At 40.1% G+C, this 26,429-nt stretch overlaps 1 protein-coding gene across 2 annotated transcripts in view; it reads right to left on the bottom strand.

Moving 5' to 3' along the window:
- MSH2 (mutS homolog 2) overlaps positions 1 to 22,462 on the bottom strand; it is a 72,572-nt gene extending 50,110 nt beyond the window's left edge. Inside the window, exons 1-6 of one of the 2 annotated variants that reach the window (XM_060026669.1) lie at positions 22,201 to 22,462; positions 17,120 to 17,274; positions 13,937 to 14,215; positions 12,543 to 12,689; positions 10,108 to 10,257; positions 9,306 to 9,439 (exon numbers count right to left, since the gene is read on the bottom strand). In XM_060026669.1, the coding sequence (XP_059882652.1) occupies positions 9,306 to 9,439; positions 10,108 to 10,257; positions 12,543 to 12,689; positions 13,937 to 14,215; positions 17,120 to 17,274; positions 22,201 to 22,411 (1,076 nt within the window). In that variant the 5' untranslated portion in view covers positions 22,412 to 22,462. The remainder of the gene's footprint in view (positions 1 to 9,305; positions 9,440 to 10,107; positions 10,258 to 12,542; positions 12,690 to 13,936; positions 14,216 to 17,119; positions 17,275 to 22,200) is intronic. The other variant, XM_060026671.1, reaches the window with a different exon arrangement.
- Between the last annotated feature and the right edge of the window lie 3,967 nt (positions 22,463 to 26,429).

The raw sequence follows: 26,429 nt of genomic DNA on the forward strand, positions 1-26,429 counted from the left end.
CACCACACACAAAAATAAACTCAAAATAACTTAAAAGGGCTTCCCTGGTGGCACAGTGGTGGAGAGTCCGCCTGCCGATGCAGGGGACACAGGTTCATGCCCTGGTCCGGGAAGATCCCACATGCTGCGAAGCGGCTGGGCCCATGAGCCATAGCCGCTGAGCCTGCGCGTCCGGAGCCTGTGCTCCGCAACGGGAGAGGCCACAGCAGTGAGAGGCCCGCGTACCACAAAAAGAAAGAAAAAAAAAATAGCTTAAAGACTTAAACATTAGACATGATGCCATAAAACTCCTAGAAGAGATAATAATTTTGTAAAACATTCTCTGACATAAATCCTACCAATGTTTTCTTAGCTCAGTCTCCCAAGACAATAGAAATAAAAACAAAAATAACAAATGGGACCTAATCAAACTTAGAAGCTTTTGCACAGCAAAGGAAGCCACAAACAAAACGAAAAGACAACCTACAGATTGGGAGAAAATATTTGCAAACAATGTGACTGACAAGGGCTTAATTTCCAAAATATACAAACAGCTCATACAACTCAACAACAAAAAAACAAACAACCCAATCGAAAAATGGGCAGAATACCTAAATAGACATTTCTCCAAAGAAGACATACAGATGCCCAATAAGCACATGCAAAGATGCTCAACATCACTAATCATTAGAGAAATGCAAATCAAAACTACAATGAGGTATCACCTTACACCAGTCAGAATGGCCATCACTAAAAAAGTCTATAAGTAACAAATGTTGGAGAGGGTGTGGAGAAAAGGTGGGAATGAAAGTTGGTGCAGCCACTTGGAAAACAGTATGGAGGTTCCCCAGAAAACTAAAAATGGAATTACCATATGATCCAGCAATCCCATTCCTGGGCATATACCCAGACAAAACTATAATTCAAAAAGATACATGCACCCCCTATGTTCACAGTAGCACTATTCACAAGAGCCAAAACATGGAAGCAACCTAATGTCCATTGATGGATGAATGAATAAAGAAGATGTAGTACATATATATAATGGAATAATACTCAGGCATGAAAAAGAATGAAATAAAGCCATTTGCAGCAACATGGATGCAACTAGAGATTACCGTACTAAGTCAGTTAGAAAGAGAAAGACAAATACCGTATGATATCACTTATATGTGGAATCTAAAATATGACACAAATGAATCTATCTACAAAACAGCAACAGACTCATGGACATACAGAACAGACTTGTGGTTGCCAAGGGCAAGAGGGATTGAGTGGGAGGTTGGAGTTAGCAGATGTAAGCTATTATATATAGAACGGATAAACAACAAGGTCCTACTGTATAGCAAATGGAACTATATTCGATATCCTATGAGAAACCGTAATGGAAAAGAATATAAAAAAAGAATGTATATACATATATATAACTGAATCACCTTGCTGTACAGCAGAAATTAACACATTATAAATCAACTATACTTTAATTTAAAAAAAAAAAAAGAGCATAAAGTTCCAGAAAGAGTATTAAGTAAAACAGCAAGGGAATGAAAAAGCTTCTAAAACACATAGCACAAGGCAAGATACACAGCCCCCTCAGTCTTTGGTCTGGATATCATTAAAAGTCTAATAATGGACTTCCCTGGGGGCGCAGTGGTTAGGAATCCGCCTGACAATGCAGGCAACACGGGTTCGAGCCCTGGTCCGGGAAGATTCCACATGCCACGAAGCAACTAAGCCCCCGTGCGCCACAACTACTGAGCCCACGTGCCACAACTAACTACTGAAGCCCGCGCAGGTAGAGCCCATCCTTTGCAATGAGAAGCCACTGCAATAAGAAGCCCGTGCACCGCAGTGAAGAGTAGCCCCTGCTCACCGCAACTAGAGAAAGCCCGTGCGCAGCAACGAAGACCCAATGCAGCCAAAAATAAATAAATTTATTTTTTTAAAAAGTCTAATAAATTGCTAGTTTCACAAGTCTATTCGACATGCCATTTCAGAAATAATTACAGTATTAGTTTGTGCTCTGGCTAACAGAGGTTTTTTTAAAAAAAGACTGCTCTACTGTTTCCATGACAATCCCACTTTCAAATCACAACTTCAGAAGTACCAAAGTTAGTGTTGGCAAAACAGAGTATACCTGTCAATTCTACTCAAAATTACTCAGCTGTCACAATTTGATACATTAATGCAAAAGTTGACTGGAATACAAGATAATTTTTAGGGTCAGTTAATCTCTAAAATTCCAAAAGAATAAATTACAAAATTAGTCATGAAATTTTTGATATTTTAAAATCACCATTGTGTTCTTTAAAACCAGCACTTCTGATCTCTCACTGTAAAAACAGTTGACTGGAATTTCATGACAGCTTATTTATATGGCTGAGAACAAATCTGGTACCTAAATACAAGTTTTTGAGCCTCTTCTTTATCTGTTCTTCACATGGTTTAACGCAGACAGAACCACTCATTTGATACATTAAATAGCAGATAATCTGCTACATAGGCTTGAGAAAATTAAAAAAGAAAAAAGAGTATGGCAAAATATAAGAGAAAGGAACATGCTTTCAAGGAATTTTCAATCTAGTGGAGGAGGACATGTTGCATCTTACAGTTAGTGCTGAGTAACAACCAAGATACAAAATGCAATGAAATGTGATACAAGTAAGAAAGCAGAGAATTCCTATGGGAGCTGGGGAACCTCATTTTGGGGTATTTCATTTGCCTATATTCTAAATAGTTGGGATTTAAAGAGATAGGATCTTGAGGAAAATGCTTGGGTGGGGAGGGTGGAACAGCAAGAGCAGAGACTTGAAGAGAGAACAGTACAGGATGCACTGGAAGAAAACTGAAGCAGAGAAGGAATAGGGAAAAAAACTATAACCAAGGCAAAATGGAAAGGTTGCCTTTGGAAAGGAAAGCATTATTTCCTCTTCTGAGAAAGAGCCAGGGAGTAAAAGACTGAAAATACAGGTACATTTTGAGATTGTAAGAATCAGGGAGGAGATCATCTGCTTACACGTAGGAGGCAGCTGAAGGGAAAATAAAAAATGTTGGTCGTTGGTCACTGAAATGAGTCATGTAACAAAAGTAATACCAGGCAGCAGTGAAAACTAGATAGCTTGAAAGTACAGTGGAACCTTTTTTTTTTTTTTTTTTTTTTGCGGTACGCGGGCCTCTCACTGTTGTGGCCTCTCCCGTTGCGGAGCACAGGCTCCAGACGCGCAGGCTCAGTGGCCATGGCTCACGGGCCCAGCCGCTCAGCGGCATGTGGGATCTTCCCGGACCGCGGCACGAACCCGTGTCCCCTGCATCGGCAGGCGGACTCTCAACCACTGCGCCATCAGGGAAGCCCCAGAAACTTTTAATTGAGAAAGAAAGCTAAGGAGAGAGGGGCCAGTATGACAAAGAACCAATGGGGCAAGAAATTCTATGGCCCCCATGAAAGCACTGGAAAGAGGGTTGCCTTTGTGGTGCAGACTGGACAGGAAGGCAAATAAAATTCAAAGGGACTAGCAGATCAGCCCAGAGACCAGAAAAAAGGGGTTTCCACTAAACTCGATTTGGAAGCAGAGAAAATGGTGGAAAAGCAGTAGAGTGATAGCCCTCCTGTTCTTCCTCTGAGGCCAGAGCAATGCTTTGCTGTTTTAAAGAAACTGCACTCACTGTATGACCTCCAGACCTCTCTGTTTCTACAGAATACAGACTACTAACTAAAGACATCCTTGCACAAACGGATACTTAATATAACCTGGAAAGAAGTCTAGGTCTAAGTCTTAATATAACCCTGGAAGTACACTGCCTCAAGAAGCATGATATATTATCACATAAGCACCACCACCATTTCTACATTTATAGGAACCACTTTTTTTTAAAATAAATTTATTTATTTTATTTATTATTTTTGGCTGTGTTGGGTCTTCGTTGCTGCACACGGGCTTTCTCTAGTTGCGGCGAGGGGGGACTACTCTTTGTTGCGGTGCGCGGGCTTCTCATTGTGGTGGCTTCTCTTGTTGTGCAGCACAGGCTCTAGGCATGTGGGCTTCAGTAGTTGCAGCTTGCAGGCTCTAGAGCACAGGCTCAGTAGTTGTGGTGCACAGGCTTAGTTGCTCCGTGGCATGTGGGATCTTCCTGGACCAGGGCTCGAACCCGTGTCCCTTGCATTGGCAGGCGGATTCTCAACCACTGTGCCACCAGGGAAGCCCAGAACCACTTTTATTTGGAGATATATATTTCTAATAAGATTGCTACATTAATCATATTAAATGTCATAGAAAAAGAAATACTTAGTTTTGGGCTTCCCTGGTGGCGCAGTGGTTGGGAGTCTGCCTGCCAATGCAGGGGACGCGGGTTCGCGCCCTGGTCTGGGAAGATCCCACAAGCTGCAGAGAAACTGGGCCCGTGAGCCACAATTACTGAGCCTGCGCGTCTGGAGCCTGTGCTCCGCAACAATAGAGGCCGCGATAGTGAAAGGCCTGCGCACCGCGATGAAGAGTGGCCCCCCCTTGCCACAACTAGAGAAAGCCCTCGCACAGAAACGAAGACCCAACACAGCCATAAATAAATAAATAAATAATATCACCCCTGATTAAAAAAAAAAAGAAATACTTAGGTTTAAACTAGAAGGCAATAAGAATACCAAATTCAACATATGCAAATGATATCATCAGCAATTTCACAAGTGAACTATTTCATATGCTAACATATATTCAATGTTCTTTAAAGAATTGTAACTTTGAAAAAACATGGGAAAATTACCAAGGCTTCAGATGAATCTATGGAAAGACTAAAAAACAAAAACAAAAACAATCCCAGAAGATTAAAAGTAACAGTAACAGTCCTAGTGTATGTGCAAACATGAGGACTCTTTGGACCTATCAGAAAATAAGTGCAAAAATAGTAATATGGACAGTGTTCTTATAATTCCTAATTTGATTGTTAGATAAAGCACAAAAGGAAGAAATACCCAGAAACTCACTTCTAAAAGGTAATAACGTATCAATTCTCTTTGGAGATTCAAGTATTTAAGCCATTAGCTAAAAAGTATTTGTAGTCTCAGTGCAAATAGGTTTTAATGAATGGAAAAATGAGCATTAGAACACACAACGCAATTCCATGGATATAACTTAAATAAAAACCAAAATAGTACATTTCACTTCTGATGTTAATCCAACTTGGATCAAATTAAATACAATTGACAGAAACAAGAAATACAGTACAGGGACTTCCCTGGTGGCGCAGTGGTTAAGAATCCACCTGCTAATGGTCTGGGAAGATCCCACACGCCATGGAGCAACTAAGTCCATGCGCCACAACTACTGAGCCTGAGCTCTAAAGCCCACGAGCCACAACTACTGAGCCACGCACTGCGACTACTGCAGCCCGCACACCTAGAGCCCGTGCTCTGCAACAAGAAGTCACCACAATGAGAAGCCTGAGCACCGCAACAAAGAGCAGCCCCCGCTCGCCGCAACTAGAGAAAGCCTGCATGCAACAACGAAGACCCAACGCAGCCAAAAGTAAATAAATAAAATAAATTTATATAAAAAAAAGAAATACAGTACAGCGTTTAAGGGCATGGGCTCTGGAGTCAGGCCAGCCTGGCTTTAAAGCCAGCCTCCATCACCACACAGCTAATGAACATGAGATGCTTAGCACAGTGCCAGGCAACCTGTCTTCTCTTCCTCCTAAGAGCCTGACAGTAACTTAAAATAATCCTATTTTCATCATTGTTCCTGAACCTAGCACTGGGCTATAGTCCTGGACAAGATGTATGCATTAAACTCAAAGATCTAGCCATAACTGTCCCTATGTCTGCTCTAATAAAAATAGAAGAAAAAGAGAAATCTTTCCTTTCCTTAACAGAATTCACCGCACAGCCACACACTTTAAAATTAACTCCTCACTTACTGTTTAAGAGGGTGGAGTAGAGATTTCCACCACTTTCTCTGTTAGAAAATCATCCCAAAACAATGACAGTAAAAAACAGAAAAAACTGGGGACTCCCCTGGTGGTCCACTGGTTAAGAAGCCGTCCTGCAATGCAGGGAACGCCGGTTCGATCCCTGGTCAGGGAACTAAGATCCCACATGCCACAGGGCAACTAAGTCCGCATGCCACAACTAAGATCCGACGCAGCCAAAAAATAAATAAATATTAAAAAAGAAAAAACTTGATTCAGTGTGTAATCCTGAAGATCAATCTTAAATGCTTAGAGAGGGAGTTAATAGACTTGCCCTGAGAACCCCAGGAAGGCATTAACTAAAAAGCATGAGGTATCACAGCAGGTGGAATTGAGAAACGGTGATAAAAAAAAAAAGAGACTGGGGCTTCCCTGGTGGCACAGTGGTTCAGAGTCCGCCTGCCGATGCAGGGGACACGGGTTCGTGCCCCGGTCTGGGAAGATCCCACATGCCGCTGAGCGGCTGGGCCCGTGAGCCATGGCCGCTGAGCCTGCGCACGGAGCCTGTGCTCCGCAACGGGAGAGGCCACAACAGTGAGAGGCCCGCGTACCGCAAAAAAAAAAAAAAAAAAAAAAAAAGAGACTGTTCCAATGAAAGTCTGCCTTAAGGAGTATAACTTTTTCTTCCTGGTCTATGGAATTTCAGCATTTGGCTTTGAAAACCACAGGCCTTAGTAACTGCTGGTTAAAAAAAAAAAATTCTCCCCAAGATAAAAAGGGGAAAATATTTCCTCTTATCTTAGTAGATCATATTTTGACTAATAAAGCCTTTCTCGCAAACGTTATTTCTAATTAATAAGTCTTATAAGGCCACCAGATTTTGGAAATTATTGCTATGTCCTATGAAAATAACCTTTACTTACAGTCAAAAAAAATTAATTTTGATATCTTGTCTTCTAAATAATTTGTTATTCTGGTAACAGTATGTAAGGTTTTTGAAGGGTTTAAATACATGCAGGCTCTAGTTGTTAAGCCGGAAGAGGACCACTGACAGGTGCCCTGTTCCCACAAGCCCAAAGTTAAAAATAAAACCAATGACCTAGATCTTGGGAATTATTTAAATTACCTAATATTTCTTTTAAGAAACAACTAAAAGATGAGAGAGAACGGACATAAACTTTTACTTGTTTAGGCACAGGCTTTCCATGGTAGGATACTCAAGAAACTGATTAAGACCAGTTGCTCCCAGGGCAGGTGTTGGCAATTCACAGAGAGTACAATAAGAAATGTGTCCCTGGAGCTGTGCAGAGGCCCTGAGAAAAGAGTACTGAGAAACTGGAAGACAAAAGTAAGAGACTCATCACTGTATATCCTTCTGTTCTGTTGGACTTTTGACACACGTTAATGTAGTTACTTACTCACAAATAATTAAAATAAAAAATTGTAAACTGCCTTAATTACTTGCAAATATCCAATCCTTCCTATTTCTTATTTTATTTTATTTTTTTTTTGTGATATGCAAGCCTCTCACTGCTGTGGCCTCTCCCGTTGCAGAGCACAGGCTCCGGATGCGCAGGCCCAGCGGCCACAGCTCACGGGCCCAGCCGCACCGCGGCATGTGGGATCTTCCCGGACCGGGGCACGAACCCGCATCCCCTGCATCGGCAGGCGGACTCTCAACCACTGTGCCACCAGGGAAGCCCTATTTCTTATTTTAAGTTACTAAATTCCACTTTTCTTCCCCAACAAAACTACCTTCAGAAAGTTGCCTTAGCATTTCCATTTTTGCATTTTCAATGATATATCAACATACCCACTGACTTCATAAGTTATTTTTATTGTAAGACCCTTGAGAATCCACAGGATCAACACTTAGCTTGGTAGTTATCTGCAGGGTGTCTTATGATACTGATCAACTATTTTACGTTTGCCTGGCATACACAGAGTCCCAAATAGTCAAGTGATCACCATGCTTTATACCATCAGAATTCAGTAGATATTCAACAAATTCTTGAACAATTTGACAACATCAAATCCATAAAAATACTGACTCTCTTTTACCTATCCTGGCAATATATCTTAATTTACCAAATCAAAAACATTAGGTATAGGGAGCAACTAAGCCTGTGCGCCACAACTACTGAAGCCTGCGCGCCTAGAGCCCGTGCTCTGCAACAAGAGAAGCCACCGCAATGAGAAACCCGCGCACCGCAAGGAAGAGTAGCCCCTGCTCGCCACAACTAGAGAAAGCCCGCACGCAGCAATGAAGATCCAAAGTAGCCAAAAAGAAATATAAATTAATTAATTAAAAAAAAAAACATTAGGTATACAATAAGGTCACATGAAAACCTAATTACTGAAAAAGGTAAAGTATATCCAGTCAATAAATTATGTACTTATTAAAAATGCTGAATATGAACATAAAACAACACTAAAAAATGCTTATGATAATGTAAGCACAAGTGGGAAAAAACAAGGGCACAAAACTATATCAGGATTACAATTATGTTTTTAAAAAGACTATCAAACATAACAGTGCACTATAGAAAATTATTTTATTTATATGCAGTTCAAAAACAGGCAAAACTAATTAATCTATGATGTTAGAAGGATAGTAATTACTCTTGAAATGAGGAGAGGTAGTAACTATCAGGATAATTGAGGGGAGTTTCTGGGATGCTAGTTATGTTGTTTCTTGACTTGTGTTATTACCAATGTGTTCACTTCGTGAAAATCCATCAAACTGCACATTTAGGAGTTGTGCTCTTATGCACAGTGTACTTCATTTAAGTTTTAAAACTTGTATCTAAAACAAAAGATAAAAATAAAACCTACTCCAATGCTAATTATATTAGGACAGCAGCATTATATAACTTTTATTTCCTCAATTTTGAAGATTTTCTGAAATACATTTAGGCTGCCTTAAATCCTTTCTAGAATAATAAAGCGTAAGTGCTTCCTATGTGCCAGACCTTGTTCAAAGTACTTTATACACATTAGATCATCTAATCCTCAGAAAATCATCAAATCCTCATAACAACCCTAAGAAGTAGGTGTGTTATTACTGTCATTTCAAAAGGGAGGAAACTGCCACACAGAGGTTGAATAACACCCAATATAACACAGCTCCTAAGTGGTAGAGCCTTAACATGAACCAAGGTCATCCGGCTCCCAAGCTCATGCTGAGACATTATCCATACCACCTCCCTAATAAAATTTTACTTTTTCATAGTGGAGGAAAAAAAAATAATTAAGAAAATAAGTTATTTAATCAATCTAAATCATTACTACTCTATTACTTTATTAGCTTTCTGTGCAGCTAGATGCTAAAATATAGGTGCAAAATTGCATGTTACAATAAGTGGTATAATCATATGGAGTGACTGGAAGTTACTCAGAGCTTACAAAAGAATACACTAGTAATATACCTCTCTTCTATTCTGTTCTTGTCCATGAGAGGCTGCTTAATCCATTGGTTAACCAGTCTTTGTCCTTGAGGGGTTTTGCATTTATTCAGCAATGCAGCCAGAGACTGAGAGCCAGTAGTATCTTCAACGGAACCCTAGTGAACAAAAAATAAAATAGAAAAATGGCATGCTCATTAGTGAAAACTTTACTATGCCATGAATAATGATTAAGTAATTTGGGGAACAAGAACACTTAACACTGGGAATTCCCTGGCAGTCCAGTGGTTAGGACTCTGTGCCCACACTGCCGAGGGCCTGGGTTTGATCCTTGGTCAGAGAACTAAAATCCCACAAGCCACACAGCCAAAAAAAATTTAAAAATAACCAACCCCTACACTCCCCAAACTTGTAAAAACAAACAAACAAAAAACACTTAACATTCTTCAAATATTAAATGGAAATGTACACAAAGGTTCCTCATCCGAAAATCAAACTTTCAACCTGTTAATCTGATTTTCTGCTGTGTATTTTTCCCCAAACCAAAACCACAAAATTACTGCAGTTCTAGACATAAAACTTCTTAGAATGTAATTTTTAAAAACTGCTATTAATACACAAAATTATTCATAAAACCAGGACAAATACTATTTATATAGCTTGCAATCAGAAAAATACAGTAATTCAAAACTATCTCTTTTAAGTATAATATTTTTAAATATTTAAGCTCCTTAGTAAGAGTCTTATATATATACATATATATAGAGAGAGAGAGAGAAACATTTTTAACCACTCAATATTTTTAACCCATGTATTTTTTTCTTACCTGGAAAAGGTTAAGGGCTCTGACTGCTGCAATATCCAATTTCATGTACTGGCTGAAGTCAAAAGTAGTCAGTTCAAACTGTCCAAAGTTTGAATCATCTGATAAGAGTTCTAGAAACTTGATTACTGCACACAATGAAGAAACTGCAACCTAAGATTAAGAATTTAAAATAAAAGATGACTATCACCAGAATTCCAGAGATTTTTTAAAAAAACAAATGGCAAGATGAAAATAAATTTCAAACACTATCATTTTCCCTGTTCTTTCCCAATCCAAAGCAAGAAAATCAAAGTTTAAATAAACCTAAGACTAAAAAATGATTTTCAGAAAGTGAAAATTTACTGTAACAGCAACATTATTTATAATAGCCAAAGTAGAAATTATGCAAATGTCCACCAAGAGTAAAATGGATACAGCCTGGCATGTTCACATTGTGGAATACTACACACAACAACAGATATGAGCACAAACAATCCACAACAACATGCGACAATATAGATAAATCTCACAAACACGATACTGAACAAATCAAACACAAGAGCATGAACTGTATGAGTCCATTTATATAAACTACAAAAATAGACCAAACTAATCCATACTGTCAGGTAAGAAGCAGGGTTACCCCTGGTGGAGGTAACAACTGGAAGAAAACAAAAAGGGTCTTTACGATCCTGATACTATTCTGTTTCATGGGTGCTGGTCATGTGGGTACTTATAATTTATGAAAATTTAGTTATACACTTATGATATATGCACTTTCCTATATGTGTATTTAAATAAAATGTTTAAATAAACTGCCTATATTACTACTACATAAAATAAAGAAGCTAAGGACATCAAACTGATAGCCCAATGACAAGTTCTACTTATACTCGATACCAGATTCATTGTGAATGTGCATATATTTCCTAATTGATAACACAGTCATCTATCTGCCTCTGCCAAACTCTAACAAATATATAAGGTTGTCATAAGAATCTCCTGCTACGTCACCACAAGGCACAGATGATAACACCTTTTAGTAGCCCTAAAAGCTTCTTCCCATTTTCAACGCTGAAGTAAGTTTCTCTAATACAGATCTGCCTTGACTTATGATGGGGTTACATCCCAATAAACGCATCATAAATGTCAAATGCATTTAATACACCTAACCTACTGAACATTGTAGCTTAGCCTCACCTACCTTAAATGTGCTCAGAGAATTACATTAGCCTATAGTTGGGCAAAATCATCTAACAGAAAGCCTATTTTATAATAAAGTTGAATAACTCAAAATTTATTGAATATTGTGCTGAAAGTGAAAAACAGAATGGTTCTATGGGGACAGCATGGTTGTAAGTGTATTGGCCATTTAACCCTTGTGATTGCGTGACTGATCGGGAGCTGCTGCACACTGCCCTGCCCAGCATCACGAGAGAATTGCACTGGTATTGTTAGCCCAGGAAAAGGTCAAAATGCGAAGTATAGATTCTTCTGAATGCATATCACTTTCGCACCATTGTAAAGTGAAAAAAAAATTGTAAGTTCAACCATCATAAGTCAGGGAACGTCTATATTGGGATTATTGCTCATACACAACTGCTTCTGATTCTGTCACACAAGAAAAGTAAAACAGGTAAACTTAGCTTATAAGGATCAAACTATCATGTGATAAGCAATCACTGCAAAATCATGATAGTAATAATAGTCTGTTTATTGTAGTTTGAAATCAATTTTCAAAATTATAAGCTAGAGCTTGCTCTTATTTAAATATACAATTCTTCATTTTACTTATCAGTGATCCACAAATAACCTGTCAAGAGTTTCTAATATTTTATCATAAAAATACATCCCTCAAACCATACTTGCCTCAAAGATTTGAAAAACTGAAGATAAACTTCAACCACTGAAAAATCCTATAAAAAGTTACATTGTTTGCATATTCATTTCTACACTGAACATACATAACCAGTGCCAATTTTTGAATTGTTTAAATGTAACATTTATTATGCAATTATTATGCACTGTATATACTTTCACCCTTATTACTTCCTAATCTCCACAACGATCCTTTAAGACAGATAATGAAACTGAAGTAATTTATTAAAAACCCCACAGCTCGTACATTATAAAACTTTGATAGGTCTTTTTCCCCCTAAACAACTAAGCTACCTCACCTACTTAGGTGACAGTAATCAGGCTCTTTCAGGTGAAACCAATAAAACAATAAACTCTGCCTTACCCCAAGGATACATATTGTGTAAATATAATGAAATTATATTTAAGGTTATGTTTAAATTTTTCTAGTCAATCCTTGAGTTTTTCACAAGCTTCTTCATAGATTAAAATAAGCTTAAATATCAGTGATCTAGTTTAGGCTTTGAGATATAGATGACAGAAGCAGCCTTCTAAAAAGTCACTATTTAATGGTAAATTCACATTTGTAATCCACATACCTGATTCTCCATTTCTGGCAACACAGCACTATTCACCTGTTCTCCCTTTTTGCCTTTCAACAACCGGTTGAGGTCCTGATAAATATCTTTTGTGGAAAAGTCAGCTTTTTTTCTTTCTGTGATCAGAATTCCTCCTCTCTGAATAACCTATTTTACAAGAAATATTTTAAATTACTAGGAGAAAAGGAACAAGAAAAGCAATAAGGAATGCTGTATCACTGACAAATATAAAGTGACAACAGCTTAACAAATTATTAACCCACATTAAATTTTTATACAACATGCAAGAAGACACTGGTAATATATGTATTAACATGTATTTTTAAAATCTGTAAATGAAATTTTCATGGAAATTTAAAATTAGGCTCACATAAAGCTTTCAAAAAATAGTCTAAATAGTAAAAACTCTTAACAGAATAATACTTGTGGAAAGTTGCCTAAATACTATTTATGCTAAAAATGCCCATCACAGATATGCTAACTCTCAAGTAGTTCTTATTGTATTTGAGGCTCATGAGAAGAAAAGAATCCTTGGGGGGAATACAACATCCCTTAAACATCTAAATAATAAACCATATATCTATACAAATAGCAAAATCGAACTTTGTTAAAATAAAAGAATCAGTAAAATAATAAGAGGCTAGGGCTTCCCTGGTGGCACAATGGTTAAGAATCTACCTGCCAATGCAGGGGACATGGGTTCAAGCCCTGGTCCGGGAGGATCCCACATGCCGCAAAGCAATAAGCCCGTGAGCCACAACTGCTGGGCTTGCGCTCTGGAGCCTGCGAGCCACAACTACTGAGGCTGCATACCACAACTACCGAAGTCTGTGTGCCTAGAGCCCGTGCTTCACAGCAAGAGAAGCCACCACGATGAGAAGCCAGAGCACCGCAACGAAGACCCAACGCAGTCAAAAATTAATTAAAATAATAATAATAATAGGCTAAAGTTCCACTTGAACTATTAAAAATTAATCCTGAAGAACTGCAACTTATTTGATATATCCAGGCTAAATACAGTCATAGTTTTTTTTTCTTTAATGGCCCTAAATCACCTCTTCCCCACCCTGCACCCCCCAACTGTAAAAGCACTCCTTTTATCAATTGTGATCTCTTTAAAATGGCACTGAGTTACTCTTTCGGGAGGTGGGGGGAGGGGGGATGATCTGAGGTAGAACAAGTCTTAAACAAGAAACAGCTCCTTCTGAAGTCCTATTAAAGATACAAAGTTTCTATCAATGATAAACATCAAGACATTCCTCAAAATCCTGTTGTGATTAGATTTAAAAGGTTTTGCCTTTAAATTTTTTTTCCTTCAGTAAAACAGTATTATGTTAATTTAGAGCCATTCCTAGCCTTGGATCCTCCTCTATCTCTACACTCCATTTCCTTACCTGCCTCAGTTTTCCCACGTCTCCAGCAGTCTCTCCTCCTGGTAAAACACATTCCTTTGGTCCAATCTGAATCAGGAGAGCCTCCAGATTGGAGAATTGATCATTATCAGGAAACTCACACAGTCCTAGCTTCCTCTGTATGGAGTCAACATACCCAACTCCAACCTGTCTTTGGCCATCAACTGTAGACATTTTAACACCCACAACACCAATGGAAGCTGACATATCGTTGTTACCAAAGAGAATGTCTTCAAACTGAGCAAGATTACCTGGAGAAGCCTAAGCAAAAATAAAGAAAAATTTTAAGAAACTGTTGAATGTACTTTAAAACTTTACTAACCAACAGAAATTACCCAACCTAGATGAATTTTATTAATGAAACGTTTTCTTACAAAAAAAATTACTTATAACCATATAGTCCAATTAATATTACCACATTTTCTATAAAGTATCCTCTCTACTTTTCCAATTAATTTCAGAACACTTGGGCACATCTAAAAATAACAGTATCAAAAGCGATTTTCAGTTTGAAATTTGGCATCTAAGTTTACACTCACTCACACAATCACTGAGGTACCCAAGGTGATAACCCTCTCAATGGTATGCCTAAACCTCTACACTCTGCCAAACTACCTACTGGTTGCACGTATCAGAATTTTCCCTGAGTAGTTATACCACATAGAAAAACAGTATTATTAGCTTAAATATTAACCTTGGATAGACATCTCTCTATATCAATGTATTTATTTGTAAAATGCAAAGATTATTCTAGATCAATGATTTCCAAATAAAGGGTCTTTGACCAATTTTTTTTTTTTTTTTTGGGCTGTGCCGGGTCTTAGTTGCAGCACATGGGATCTTTGTTGCCACATGCAGGATCTTTGTCGAGGCATACAGGATCTTTAGTTGAGACATGCGGGATCTTTTAGTTGCGGCATGCGGGATCTTTAGTTGTGACAGGTGGGATCTAGTTACCCAACCAGGGATCGAACCCGGGCTCCCTGCATTGAGAGTGCGGCGTCTTAACCACTGGACCACCAGAGAAGTTCCTGACCTATTTTCAAAATTTCAAAAAGATTAGAAATCTCTTTAAGACTGTACAGTGTAAGTAAAGGGTCAAGTTTCTTTGCTTTTGGCTCCACCTGTGTCAAGCTGGTGGGTAACAGTACTTCAACATGATCAGAAGCTAACAGGTTGCTGTTAACGTGAGGCATTTCTGGGGCAACTGATGGACCACAGTATGAAACATGAGATAGTCAGAAACAGTCCAAATGAGCACAGTGACAAGCCAAATTTAAGCAACCAGTAGCCATCAATAGTTCTCAAATGTCTTTAGCATCATAATCATGATAATCATTTATGTTTTCTCAATATGGTTCTGAATATCCTGTAACTATGTATGGATTATTGATTAAAATCTGGATCAAAAATGAAATGGAGGAAGTTCCCTGGCGGTCTAGCAGTCAAGACTTTGCACTACCACTGCAGGGGGCTTGGGTTCAATCCCTGCGACCAAAAAAAAAAAAAAGGAAAGCTAGTATTACCTGATACTCAAATTTAAAAAGCACTGATTCAATCACAAATATGAACATATTTTCACATACACGCTTTGGATTTACACGCACAGGTTATGCACACCTTAAAAAAACTCTCAAAAGTGAACTAGTAGCTAGCTTATCAAGTAAGATCCCACAAGCCGCACAGCAAGGCCAAAAATTAAACAAACAAACAAACAAAAAGTCAATTATAGAGGTCAACTATCCTAAATATCACATACTTTACAATAGAATCAATAAGCTAAAAATTAAAAGATAAATCAGTTTTAGCAGTTTTAGATCTGAACTTCTTAAAATAAATATCAGGATGAAGATACTATCTTTTAACCTGATAAAGATACATATTTGAAGATTTTTTTCCCCCCTGATCTAAAAGGTAGGGGTTAAAAACAATGCATCTCAAAGGATTCTGATGACACAAAGGAGTGAGGTGTGATGGGCTGATAATCCAGTTAATCAGCTGAACTCATGATCCCACATTTTGGTGTTGTTACTAACTGAGCTCTGTGAAGAATGAGATAGAAAAACATCACTTTGCGGTACCCTCAATTTTCTATTAAAATCTTTCAAAATGTAGGATAAAACTATAAGTCCCACTTTTCTCAGTAAAGTAGCAATGAAAATTCCGAGGAAATTCCATAATAAAGAATAAATGATCTCAGATATAATCTTCAGTAAACGTCAACATTTACAAAGGCGGGGGGTGGTGACAGCAGGCAATATGGAAGGAATACTGAAGAATATTCTATTTGGGGCAACACCAACATCAAATGTTGAAATGTTGTATTAAACCTCACAAAAAAACTTTCACAGGCCTTTCAGGTCAGAAAACATCTTAAAAACCTTCTAATTTTACTGTTTAAAGAGAAACAGATACAGGAGAAGGCTGGGAAATTTGCCAAGGTCATGCAGAGGGACAGAGGAGAAATGAGATCAGCCAAATACAAGGCCAGAACACTGTCCCGCCTTACCACACATTTATTCCCTTTCAAGGATAAATCTCACCTCCCCAACATTTTAACCATTATCCAATATTTATGTGAAGGTATTGTGTGTGAACAAACAGAAACATGATTTTACAGACTAAAAATAAAGATAGTCCTTAAATAAAACAAAATAGTACCCCCATCTCCATGAAGGCATTAGAAGCACGTCAATAAGCCCTTCTAGGCACACCTAGGAATATGATCAGCATTAAACAAAGTTCCACACTTCTAAAAACATTACAGTCTAATGAAAGAGAAAGGAACATACAAATATCCAAACACATTACAAACGTGTATAAATAGATATTTGGGATATGTAAATTTGCGTGATATTACTTCAGAAACAGTAAAATCAAATATTCTTTAATGCTGGTATTCAACTTTATGTAAAGGCTATTTATTATTTAGGTTTTAGGGACAGTGACAAAGCTCAGAGTATTCATACTCATAATAAGGATTTACTGAATTTCTGAATTGCTATTAAACTGTTATGTTAAAAACCACATGCTAAAGAATATTAAAGCTTCTCACAGCATTTTACTATCACAACCTGGCTAAAATATTAAACCAACACAGAATTCTCTCATGTTTTTATTTTGTCTACTCTTAAACACAACTAAATTTAAATGGAAGATAATTACCTTAAATGCCAAATACCAATCATTCTCCTTGGAGGCCTTACTTCCAGCTCTGTTCTTATAAACTTCAACTCTGTACTGACGAACTAGAAGAAGATCTTTTACAAAAGACTCAAAATTCATTTTACTAAGTACAACACTCTCCACAGTCTTTGCTCCTAAAGAAAAATATTAAAAATACATGTTACGGATTTGAGGATTTGAAGTCATAAGTGTTGAAGACCTAACACAATGCCTCCCCCCAAGCTATGTTGTTTTCCCAGTAATTCATTCACTCAATAAACTATTTATCAAGCACCTATTACATGTCCTAGATACTTTAGCAGATGAAGGGTATAAAATGGTGGATAGACATAACCCCCTGCACCTGTGGAGCCTACACATCAAAATAAAAAATTGAGAAGACACAAAGACAAAAGAATGGGTCAATATACATACAGCTAATCCTACTTGTCCTTTTTTATCATTTGTTTTTCACAAGTTTGAATAAAACTCTTATGTAATAACTACAATAGTATTTGTATAGGATTTTTTTCAAAAGGTCTATAAAAATAAATTAGTTATTATTCATTATAAAATGTTCTAGGTAACATAGTTCAAAACTTGAAGGTTCAGGGACTTCCCTGGCGGCCCAGTGGCTGGGACTTGGCCTTCCAATGCAGGGGGTGTGGGTTCGATCCCTGGTCAGGGAGGTGGGATCCCACATGGCTTGCGGCCAAAAAGCCAAAATACGGAACAGAAACAATATTGTAACAAATTCAATAAAGACTTTAGGGCTTCCCTGGTGGCGCAGTGGTTGAGAGTCCGCCTGCCAATGCAGGGGACACGGGCTCGTGCCCGGGTCTGGGAAGATCCCACATGCCGCAGAGCGGCTGGGCCCTTGAGCCATGGCCGCTGAGCCTGCGCGTCCGGAGCCTGTGCTCCGCAACGGGAGAGGCCACAACAGTGAGAGGCCCAAGTACCGCAAAAAAAAAAAAAAAAAAAAATCGTCCACCTCAAAAAAAAAGAAAAAAAAACGAAGGCTCAAAAAGGTACATCAAAAAGGAGACTTGCATTCCACCACTGTCCCCTACACATCCAGTTCACCACCCAAGTTATCACTTTATAGAATATATTTCCAAACATAGTCTAGGCACACACAAGCAAATATAAGGCATTGCTTTTTTCCTCTTTTACATAAATAATTGCACACTATACACACTGTACTGTATCTTTTTTTTTAACTTTGATATAGTATTTTGGAGATTGTTCCATCAGTACATAATCAGCTTCTTTCTGTTTACAGCTGCAAACGTTCCAATGAACCTAAGGAATTTCTATAATTTAGCCTCTTCCCTATGGGTTGTTTCCAATCTTTGTTACTGAAACAGTGTTGCATGAATAACCTTGTATGTGCTTCACTCTCCAAATATCTGAGTGTATCTGTGAGACAAAGTCCTAAAACTGGATTTTATCAAAGGATGATATGTGTGATTTTTATAAATATTGCAGACTATCCCCCTTGGTTGGCTGTACCAATTAACACTACCACCCGTAAAGTATGAGTGCACCTATTTCCCCTATCCAGTCAACTGAGTTTTCGAACTTCCTGGCCTTCATCTTACATCACTGGTTCTCAAAAGGGAAGATCTTGCTCCCTTAGCGGACAATTGTCAATGCCTGGGGGGCATTTAGGTTGTTACACCTGGGGAAAGGGAATAATAACAGAATCTAGTAGGAAGAGGCAGGGATGTTGTTAAATGTGCACAGGATAGCCCCTCACAGTAACAAATTAATTCTTCGGTCCAAAATATGAATAGTGCCAAGGCTAAAAAATTGTCTTAGATGGAATATAGTGTCTCACCTTAGTTCTGATTTGTAAATAACAATTTCTTTACAAAATAAATAAAATCACCCACATCATCAAATGGAATTAAAGTTCAATTTTCATATAATATAGGTAATACAAATTATTCACTTAAAGGTAATTCAGATTATAGTTGTAGATTATTCTGACAATTCTGGATCTTATGAAAGATTTAACCTAAATTTAACAATAGATCATATCAAGTACAAATATCAAATACAAATAAGCATAAAGATTAATTAAATGACATAATACAATTGTTTTGTACAGCAAAACGCAGCTGATACTTTCAATATCAGTTCACTAGTTATAAGTAGTGGACAAGAATCCCTGCTGCCTGTGTGCCACAACTACTGTGCCTGCACTCTAGAGCCCACGTGCTGCAACTACTGAAGCCTGCACGGCTAGGGCCCGTGCTCCACAAGAGAAGCCACCACAATGAGAAGCCCACGCACCGCAACAAAGAGTAGGCCCCGCTCACCGCAACCAGAGAAAGTCCACGCACAGCAACAAAGACCCAACGCAGCCAAAAATAAAAATAAATAAATTTATATTAAAAAAAAAAAAAGGTTATCCTCCGAAGATACTATTTCTCTCAAAGGACTGTTTGTGACACACTGGATGTTCCTGGTGAAGAGCCTGGCTGTATGCTTTAAGTCTGAAAGCTGGGAAGTAAGACTGAAGGGGAACTGGAAGAGAAAGCTACCCAGCCTCCACGTGGTGCAGAAAAAAAACCTCAGGTTGATACAAGATTCTCCTCTTCAAGAATAATTTGGAGCCCCCATCTTCATTCAGCTGATAATGTGTCTGCTTACATGTGGGCACTGTGCCAGGTGCTGGGATTCTAAGGCAGAGACTGCTTAAGACAGAGTTCCTGCCCTCTGGGAGCTTTCAGTATATTGGCATAGAGTAAAATAAATGCTGTGTCTAAGGTAAGGAGAAGGTCCTAGGGCAAGGAACAAATGAGAGGGGCAGCTAACCAGGCAGCCTTAAGATGGGAGTTAAGAAAGGCTTCCAAGAGGAGATGCTTCTAAGCTGAGTTCTGACAGCAAAAGAGGCAAAAGATAAGGAACTTCCTTTTTTAGGGACTCAGATTCCTATCTATAAATTGAAGCTAGGTACTAACCCACCTCACAGAGCTTTATTATAATAATTTTTTTTCTTTTTTTTTTTTTTTTTTGCGGTACGCGGGCCTCTCACTGTTGTGGCCTCTCCCGTTGCGGAGCACAGGCTCCGGACGCGCAGGCTCAGCGGCCATGGCTCACGGGCCCAGCCGCTCCGCGGCATGTGGGATCTTCCCGGACCGGGGCACGAACCCGTGTCCCCTGCATCGGCAGGCGGACTCTCAACCACTGCGCCACCAAGGAAGCCCCTATAATAATGTTTTGATAGTTGTTGAAAAGTAAGAGAAAAGTAGCTAAAAGGATATGAATAAGTCTAAATGCCAAAAGAATGAGCCAAAGAGAGAAGAAATGATCAACAGAAAAGCCATCTGTGAGACGAGGAGAGGGGATCCAGACCACAGCAAAAGGCTCATCTCTTCACTGGCACAACAGGGAAGGAGAGAATGGGTACAGACGACATTAAAAGTATTGGTTCAAGAAACAGCCCAAAAAAAAAAAAAGAAAATAAAAGAAACAGCCCAAATGTCCATCAACTAACGAATGGATTAAACAAAATATTGTATATCCATACAACGGAATATTTGGCAATAAAAAGAAATGAAGTACTGATAACACAGATGAACCTTAAAACGTTAAGTGAAAGAGATCAGTCACAAAAGACCAATGTTATAAGCAAATCTAGAGAGAGAAAGCAGATTAGCAGTTGCCTGGGTTTGGGAGGACTCAGGGGAAACGGAAAGTTCCTGCTAATGGGTACAGGGTTTCTCAAGACTCAAGTGAACTTTAACCTCTCTTATAATGCCTCTTCTGATGGCTCCAGTCTTTGGCAATCCTGCCTCTGCCTCTTTGGCAACTTGTTATGGAGCATCCTCCATAGGTCTTCACCTGGAATTGGAATTACTTCTGCCTTGCTCTCCACAAGGGGGAGCTCTGTGAAGGTGGGGATACTGCCTTTTTTTTTTTTTTTTTTTTTTTTTTTTTAACAGTACGCGGGCCTCTCACTGTTGTGGCCTCTCCCGTTGCGGAGCACAGGCTCCGGACGCACAACAGGCTCAGCGGCCATGGCTCACGGGCCCAGCCGCTCCGCGGCATGTGGGATCTTCCCGGACCGGGACACGAACCCGTGTCCCCTGTGTCGGCAGGCGGACTCGCAACCACTGCGCCACCAGGGAAGCCCTGGGATACTGCCTTTTGATCTATGTACTCCCAGTGTCCATAACCCTGCTCGACAAGGCAGCACTCAATAAATGTCTATCTAATGAATGAAACAGCTTTTGTCAGTAACCTTCCATCTGCATATGGCAGAGGCAGGACTAAAACCCACAACTCCTTACTCCTTCTATTATGTTCATTCCTAGGAACCAAGGATAAAAGAGATTAACATAAAACTCGATGTTCAGAACATCTAACTACAAGAGGGTGAGAAGTTTGTAGCTTTCCAGGGAGAGATGATGCTAGAGAGATGGGGATGGGTTACCGAGGGCACTGAATGCCGAGCTGAGGCAGACATACATGACTAGCTCAAGGCCACACAGCTGGTAAGTGGAGGGGCTGCGACTTGAAGCCAGGCAATCTGGCTCCAGTTCGAGGTCCTGACCACTTGGCAATACTGCCTATTAACAGTAGACACTATAGGTCCCTACGCTGAACAGCGATATAAATGACGTTTGCTAAACAGGCAAAATCACGCTGGCGACATAAATCGGTCTCCCTAACCCCCTTCTATTCTAAATCTCAATCCTGGACTGGCGTTTGTGATAAAGAGGTCTGGCGGCGTTTGTGATGATATCCACAGCGCCAAGGCTGGAGCGAGCAGCACACACCCACGCGGACTGCAGCAAAATTAAATAGAACAATGTGTTAAAACGCCTCGCACGAAGCGATCGCTATTAGGTCTGATCCGGGGCAGCTCCGGAGGGACAGACTCAGGATGGAGGCAGGGCAGGGGGCGGGTGGCGCCCCATTCGGCCAGGCAGGGGCCGGAGCACGCGCAGTGGCCCCACGAGGCACCAGCGTCCCCGCCCCCGTGTCTCCCTGCCCGACACCCTCCCACTTCCTGAGAGAAGCCAACTCCGCGGGGTCCTCCCCTGAGCCCGCGCCGCCCCCGCCCTCACCTGCCGGTCCCATGTATTTGACCACCCCCTGGGTCTTGAACACCTCCCGGGCGGCCAGCAGCGCGTCCTCCCGGTGCGCCGTGTAGAAGTCGCCCCGGTCGAAGAGGCGCACCGTGGTGGTCGGCTTCTCCGGCATGCCCTGGAAGAAGCGCACGAAGCCGACCTCGGCCGCACTCTCCAGCTGCAGCGTCTCTTTCGGCTGCACCGCCATTTCGGAACCTCTCCGCCGCCTGCCTGATGGAACTGCGCGACCCCGCACCCACTAAGCTGTTTCCCGCCTCCCCTCCCTCGCCCCCCGTGAGGCGTCCGGCCTCTGAGGAGACACCCAATCAGCATCCAGCGCTGCGTTTCGGTGGGTGGGAGTGCGCCGCGACAGCCAATCATAATCGGACGCGGCCGAGCTTCCCGCGCACGCTGGTGACTCTGTCTATTGCGCATGCTTGAGCCTAGGTCGCAGGCCGCCGCGGCAGACACCCGTCCTTGAACGAATACAGTTATCCGGGTTTTCTCGGCTGCACTGGTGTGGGTCCCAGGTGTATGGTTAGCTAGTTTAGGAGACCAGGTGGAAAGTTCTGGCAGGTTTTGAGTTTGTTATGTACCCGGAAGCAAGAGAGTGAAATCAGAAAGAAACTTGAAAACAAGGAAAAACTAGCCTTCCTCCCTATCACAGTATTTTTTTAACCTGTGCCCCTCTCTCTCCAACTGCCTCAGTTTTCGTTTTTAAGCAAATTGCCTGCATCAAGCTTACACGTTTCTTCTCCACAGCCTCTGTCCTGGCCAAATTCTCGTATCGTCCACTCCTTGATTGATTGATACCTTCAAAAACAAGGCCTGCTATGCGCCAGACTTCTAGGATCTGAGGATCACTAGTAAAGAAGAGAAAAACCACTGCCTTTGTTGAACTTACATTCTAATGAATGGATTCAGATAATATCCTAAGTAAACTTAGAGTAAGTAAACTGCTAGAAGATAAGTGTTTAGGTAAAAAAGATGGGGGGGGGTGATTTTTTTTTTTAATGTTGAGCAAAGACTTGAAGGAGGTCAGGATACGTCCTGCACAGTTACCTGCCTTACAAAAGGTATTGCACTCTCCTGTTTGCTCACCCTTCCCCCATAAAAGCAGCCCCAAACCCTGATTCAGCAGCAGAATTACCCCGGGGGCTTTTCAAAGGTGTTCCTGGGCCCCACCCACACATAATGGGTTGGAATTTCTGAAGGTGGGATCTTGGGATCTGTAAGAAAGCTCCCTGGACATTCCTGACAATCAGCTCAGTTTAGAAACCACTTAATTCAAATAGTTTCAGAAGCAGAAAGTTTGAACCATCTGACTGCTGACTACATCTCCCACTTCCTGTAGTGCTCCCTCCTCCCACCCCAGCTCTGTGATCTGGAGCAATAAACTTCCCCTTACCTTTCAATATCTGTGGCTCTAACACAAACTTGTCCCTGTGCTCTGGAATGGGCTTGCCCTGCCCTTTGTGTAGCAAACTACTGGTCACTCTTCCGTCCTCAGGGCTTAAGTATGCCCAGTTCCCCCAGGTGTAATTAGTTGAATTATCTTCTGGAGTATGATTTTGTTCATATCTCTATTATATTTGCTGCATTGTTTTAGAAATATATGTTCAGGGACTTCCCTGGTGGCGCAGTGGTTAAGAATCTGCCTGCCAATGCAGGGGACACGGGTTCGAGTCCTGGTCTGGGAAAATCCTACATGCCGCGGAGCAACTAAGCCCGCGCACCACAGCTACTGAGCCTGCGCGTCTGGAGCCTGTGCTCCGCAACAAGAGAAGGCCGCGACAGTGAGAGGCCCGCGCACCGCGATGAAGAGTGGCCCCCGCTCACCGCAACTAGAGAAAGCCCTCGCACAGAAACGAAGACCCAACACAGCCAAAAATAAATAAATAAATTCATTTAAAATATATATATATATCTTTTCTTTAAAGCCATGTGCACATATTAAATGTTTATGATTTCGAAAGTTATGTCAAATAGTTGTCTTATAGAAATTTTTTATATTTTCTAGTCCTACAGAGGAAACTATGAATTTCTAAAAATAACAGAAAAGAGGGATTTTGCAAAAATATAACTGGAAGACATGGTACAATATTATTGATAGGATGCAATAAAATCATTACCACCAAATGGGTTTTAATTTTCTCATATTTTCCAAATTCATAATGACTGTTACCTACTTATAATCAGAGTAAGTAAGTATTGGGCAAAAAGGCACATGTACCTAACAAAGAGACTCTTCAAAGAAGTAATAATTAAGATTTTTAAACAACCAAAAATAGAAGTGTTTAGTAAATTTTAAAGTGTTTAACTTAATCGTTTTTTCTGTAACATCTTTATTGGAGTATAATTGCTTTACAACGGTGTGCTATTTTCTGCTTTATAACAAAGTGAATCAGCTATACATATACATATATTCCCATATCTCCTCCCTCTTGCATCTTAACTTAATCTTAAAAATAAATTATTGCTAGCTCAGGGACTTCCTTGGTGGTACAGTGGTTAAGAATCCACCTGCCAATGCAGGGGACACGGGTTCAAGCCCTGGTCTGGGAAGATCCCACAAGCCGCGGAGCAACTAAGTCCGTGTGCCACAACTACTGAGTCCGAGTGCCACAACTACTGAGCCTGCACTCTAGAGCCTGCGAGCCACAACTACTGACCCCACGTGCCACAACTACTGAAGCCCACGCACCTAGATTCTATGCTTGGCCACAAGAGAAGCCACCGCAATGAGAAGCCCATGCACCACAACAAAGAGCAGCCCCCGCTCGCCGCAACTATAGTAAGCCCGGGCGCAGCAATGAAGACCCAATGCAGCCAAAAATAAAATAAATAAATAAATTTATAAAAATAAATAAATTATTGTTAGCTCAGTTTTCTATGATAATATGCCCATGAGAAATTCATATTCAACACTAATTTTGCCACCACTCTCTAGTTTCTCAAATTTTTGTAATTTGGTTGTATTATTCCATTATTAAAAAATGACAATAAGTAAAGTGCTGTCAACAATGTCAGAAGCTGCAGTTGCAGAGAAAGGATGACTAAAAATGGCCCCTGGAGCTCAGTATTAAGACATCTTTTTCTTTTTTAAACAGCTTTATGGAGATATAATTTACATACTGCATAATTCATCCATTTAAAGTCTATAACTCAATGATTTTTGGTATATTAACAGGGTTGTATAACCATCACAACAATCTAATTTTAGAACATTTTGTCACTCCAAAAAGAAACTCCATACAAATTAGCAGTCACTCCCTATTTCCTACTCCCCCTATTTCCTGGCAACCACAGATCAACTTTCTGTCTCTATAAATTTGCCTTTTCTGGGCATTTCGTATAAATGGAATCATACAATATAGGGTGTTTAGTGACTGGATTCTTTCACTAAGCGTAATGTTTTTAAATTTCATTCACGTCATAATATGTGTCAATACTTCACTCCTTTTTATTACCAAATAATGTATTACTGAATGGCTATACCACATTTTATCTATTCATTCATCAGTTGGTGGACATTTGGATTGTTTCCACTTTTGGCCATCACGAACAATACTGCTATGAACGTTCATTTACAAGTTCTTATATGGACAAATGTTTTTATTTCTCTTCGATATATACCTAGAAGTGGGACTACTGTATCATACTTTTAATATATGTTTAGCTGTAGTCCTCATGTTAAACTATAACCCATATGTTTAACATGCTATGTTTAACATTTTGAGGAATTGTAAAACTTTTCCAAAATGCCTGCAACACTTTACATTCTCTTTAGCAATGTATAAGTGTTCCAGCTTTTCCACATCCTCACCCACACTTGTTGCTGTCTTTTTTTTTTTTTTTTTTTGCAGTACGCGGGCCTCTCACTGTTGTGGCCTCTCCCGTTGCGGAGCACAGGCTCCAGATGTGCAGGCTCAGCGGCCATGGCTCACGGGCCCAGCCGCTCCGCGGTATGTGGGATCTTCCCAGACCGGGGCACGAACCCGTGTCCCCTGCAACGGCAGGCGGACTCTCAACCACTGCGCCACCAGAAAAGCCCCTGTCTGTCTTTTTGATTCTAGCCATCTTAGTGGGTATGAATGGTATCTTATTGTGGTTTTGATTTTCATTTCCCTAATGACTAATTATATTGAGTATCTTTTCATGTGCTCTGTATGTTCTTCTGAGAAAATATTTGCAAATTATATATCTGACAAAGGACTCGTATTCAG

Source organism: Delphinus delphis, chromosome 12 (genome assembly GCF_949987515.2).
Source record: "Delphinus delphis chromosome 12, mDelDel1.2, whole genome shotgun sequence".
NCBI classification, from domain to species: Eukaryota; Metazoa; Chordata; class Mammalia; order Artiodactyla; family Delphinidae; genus Delphinus; species Delphinus delphis.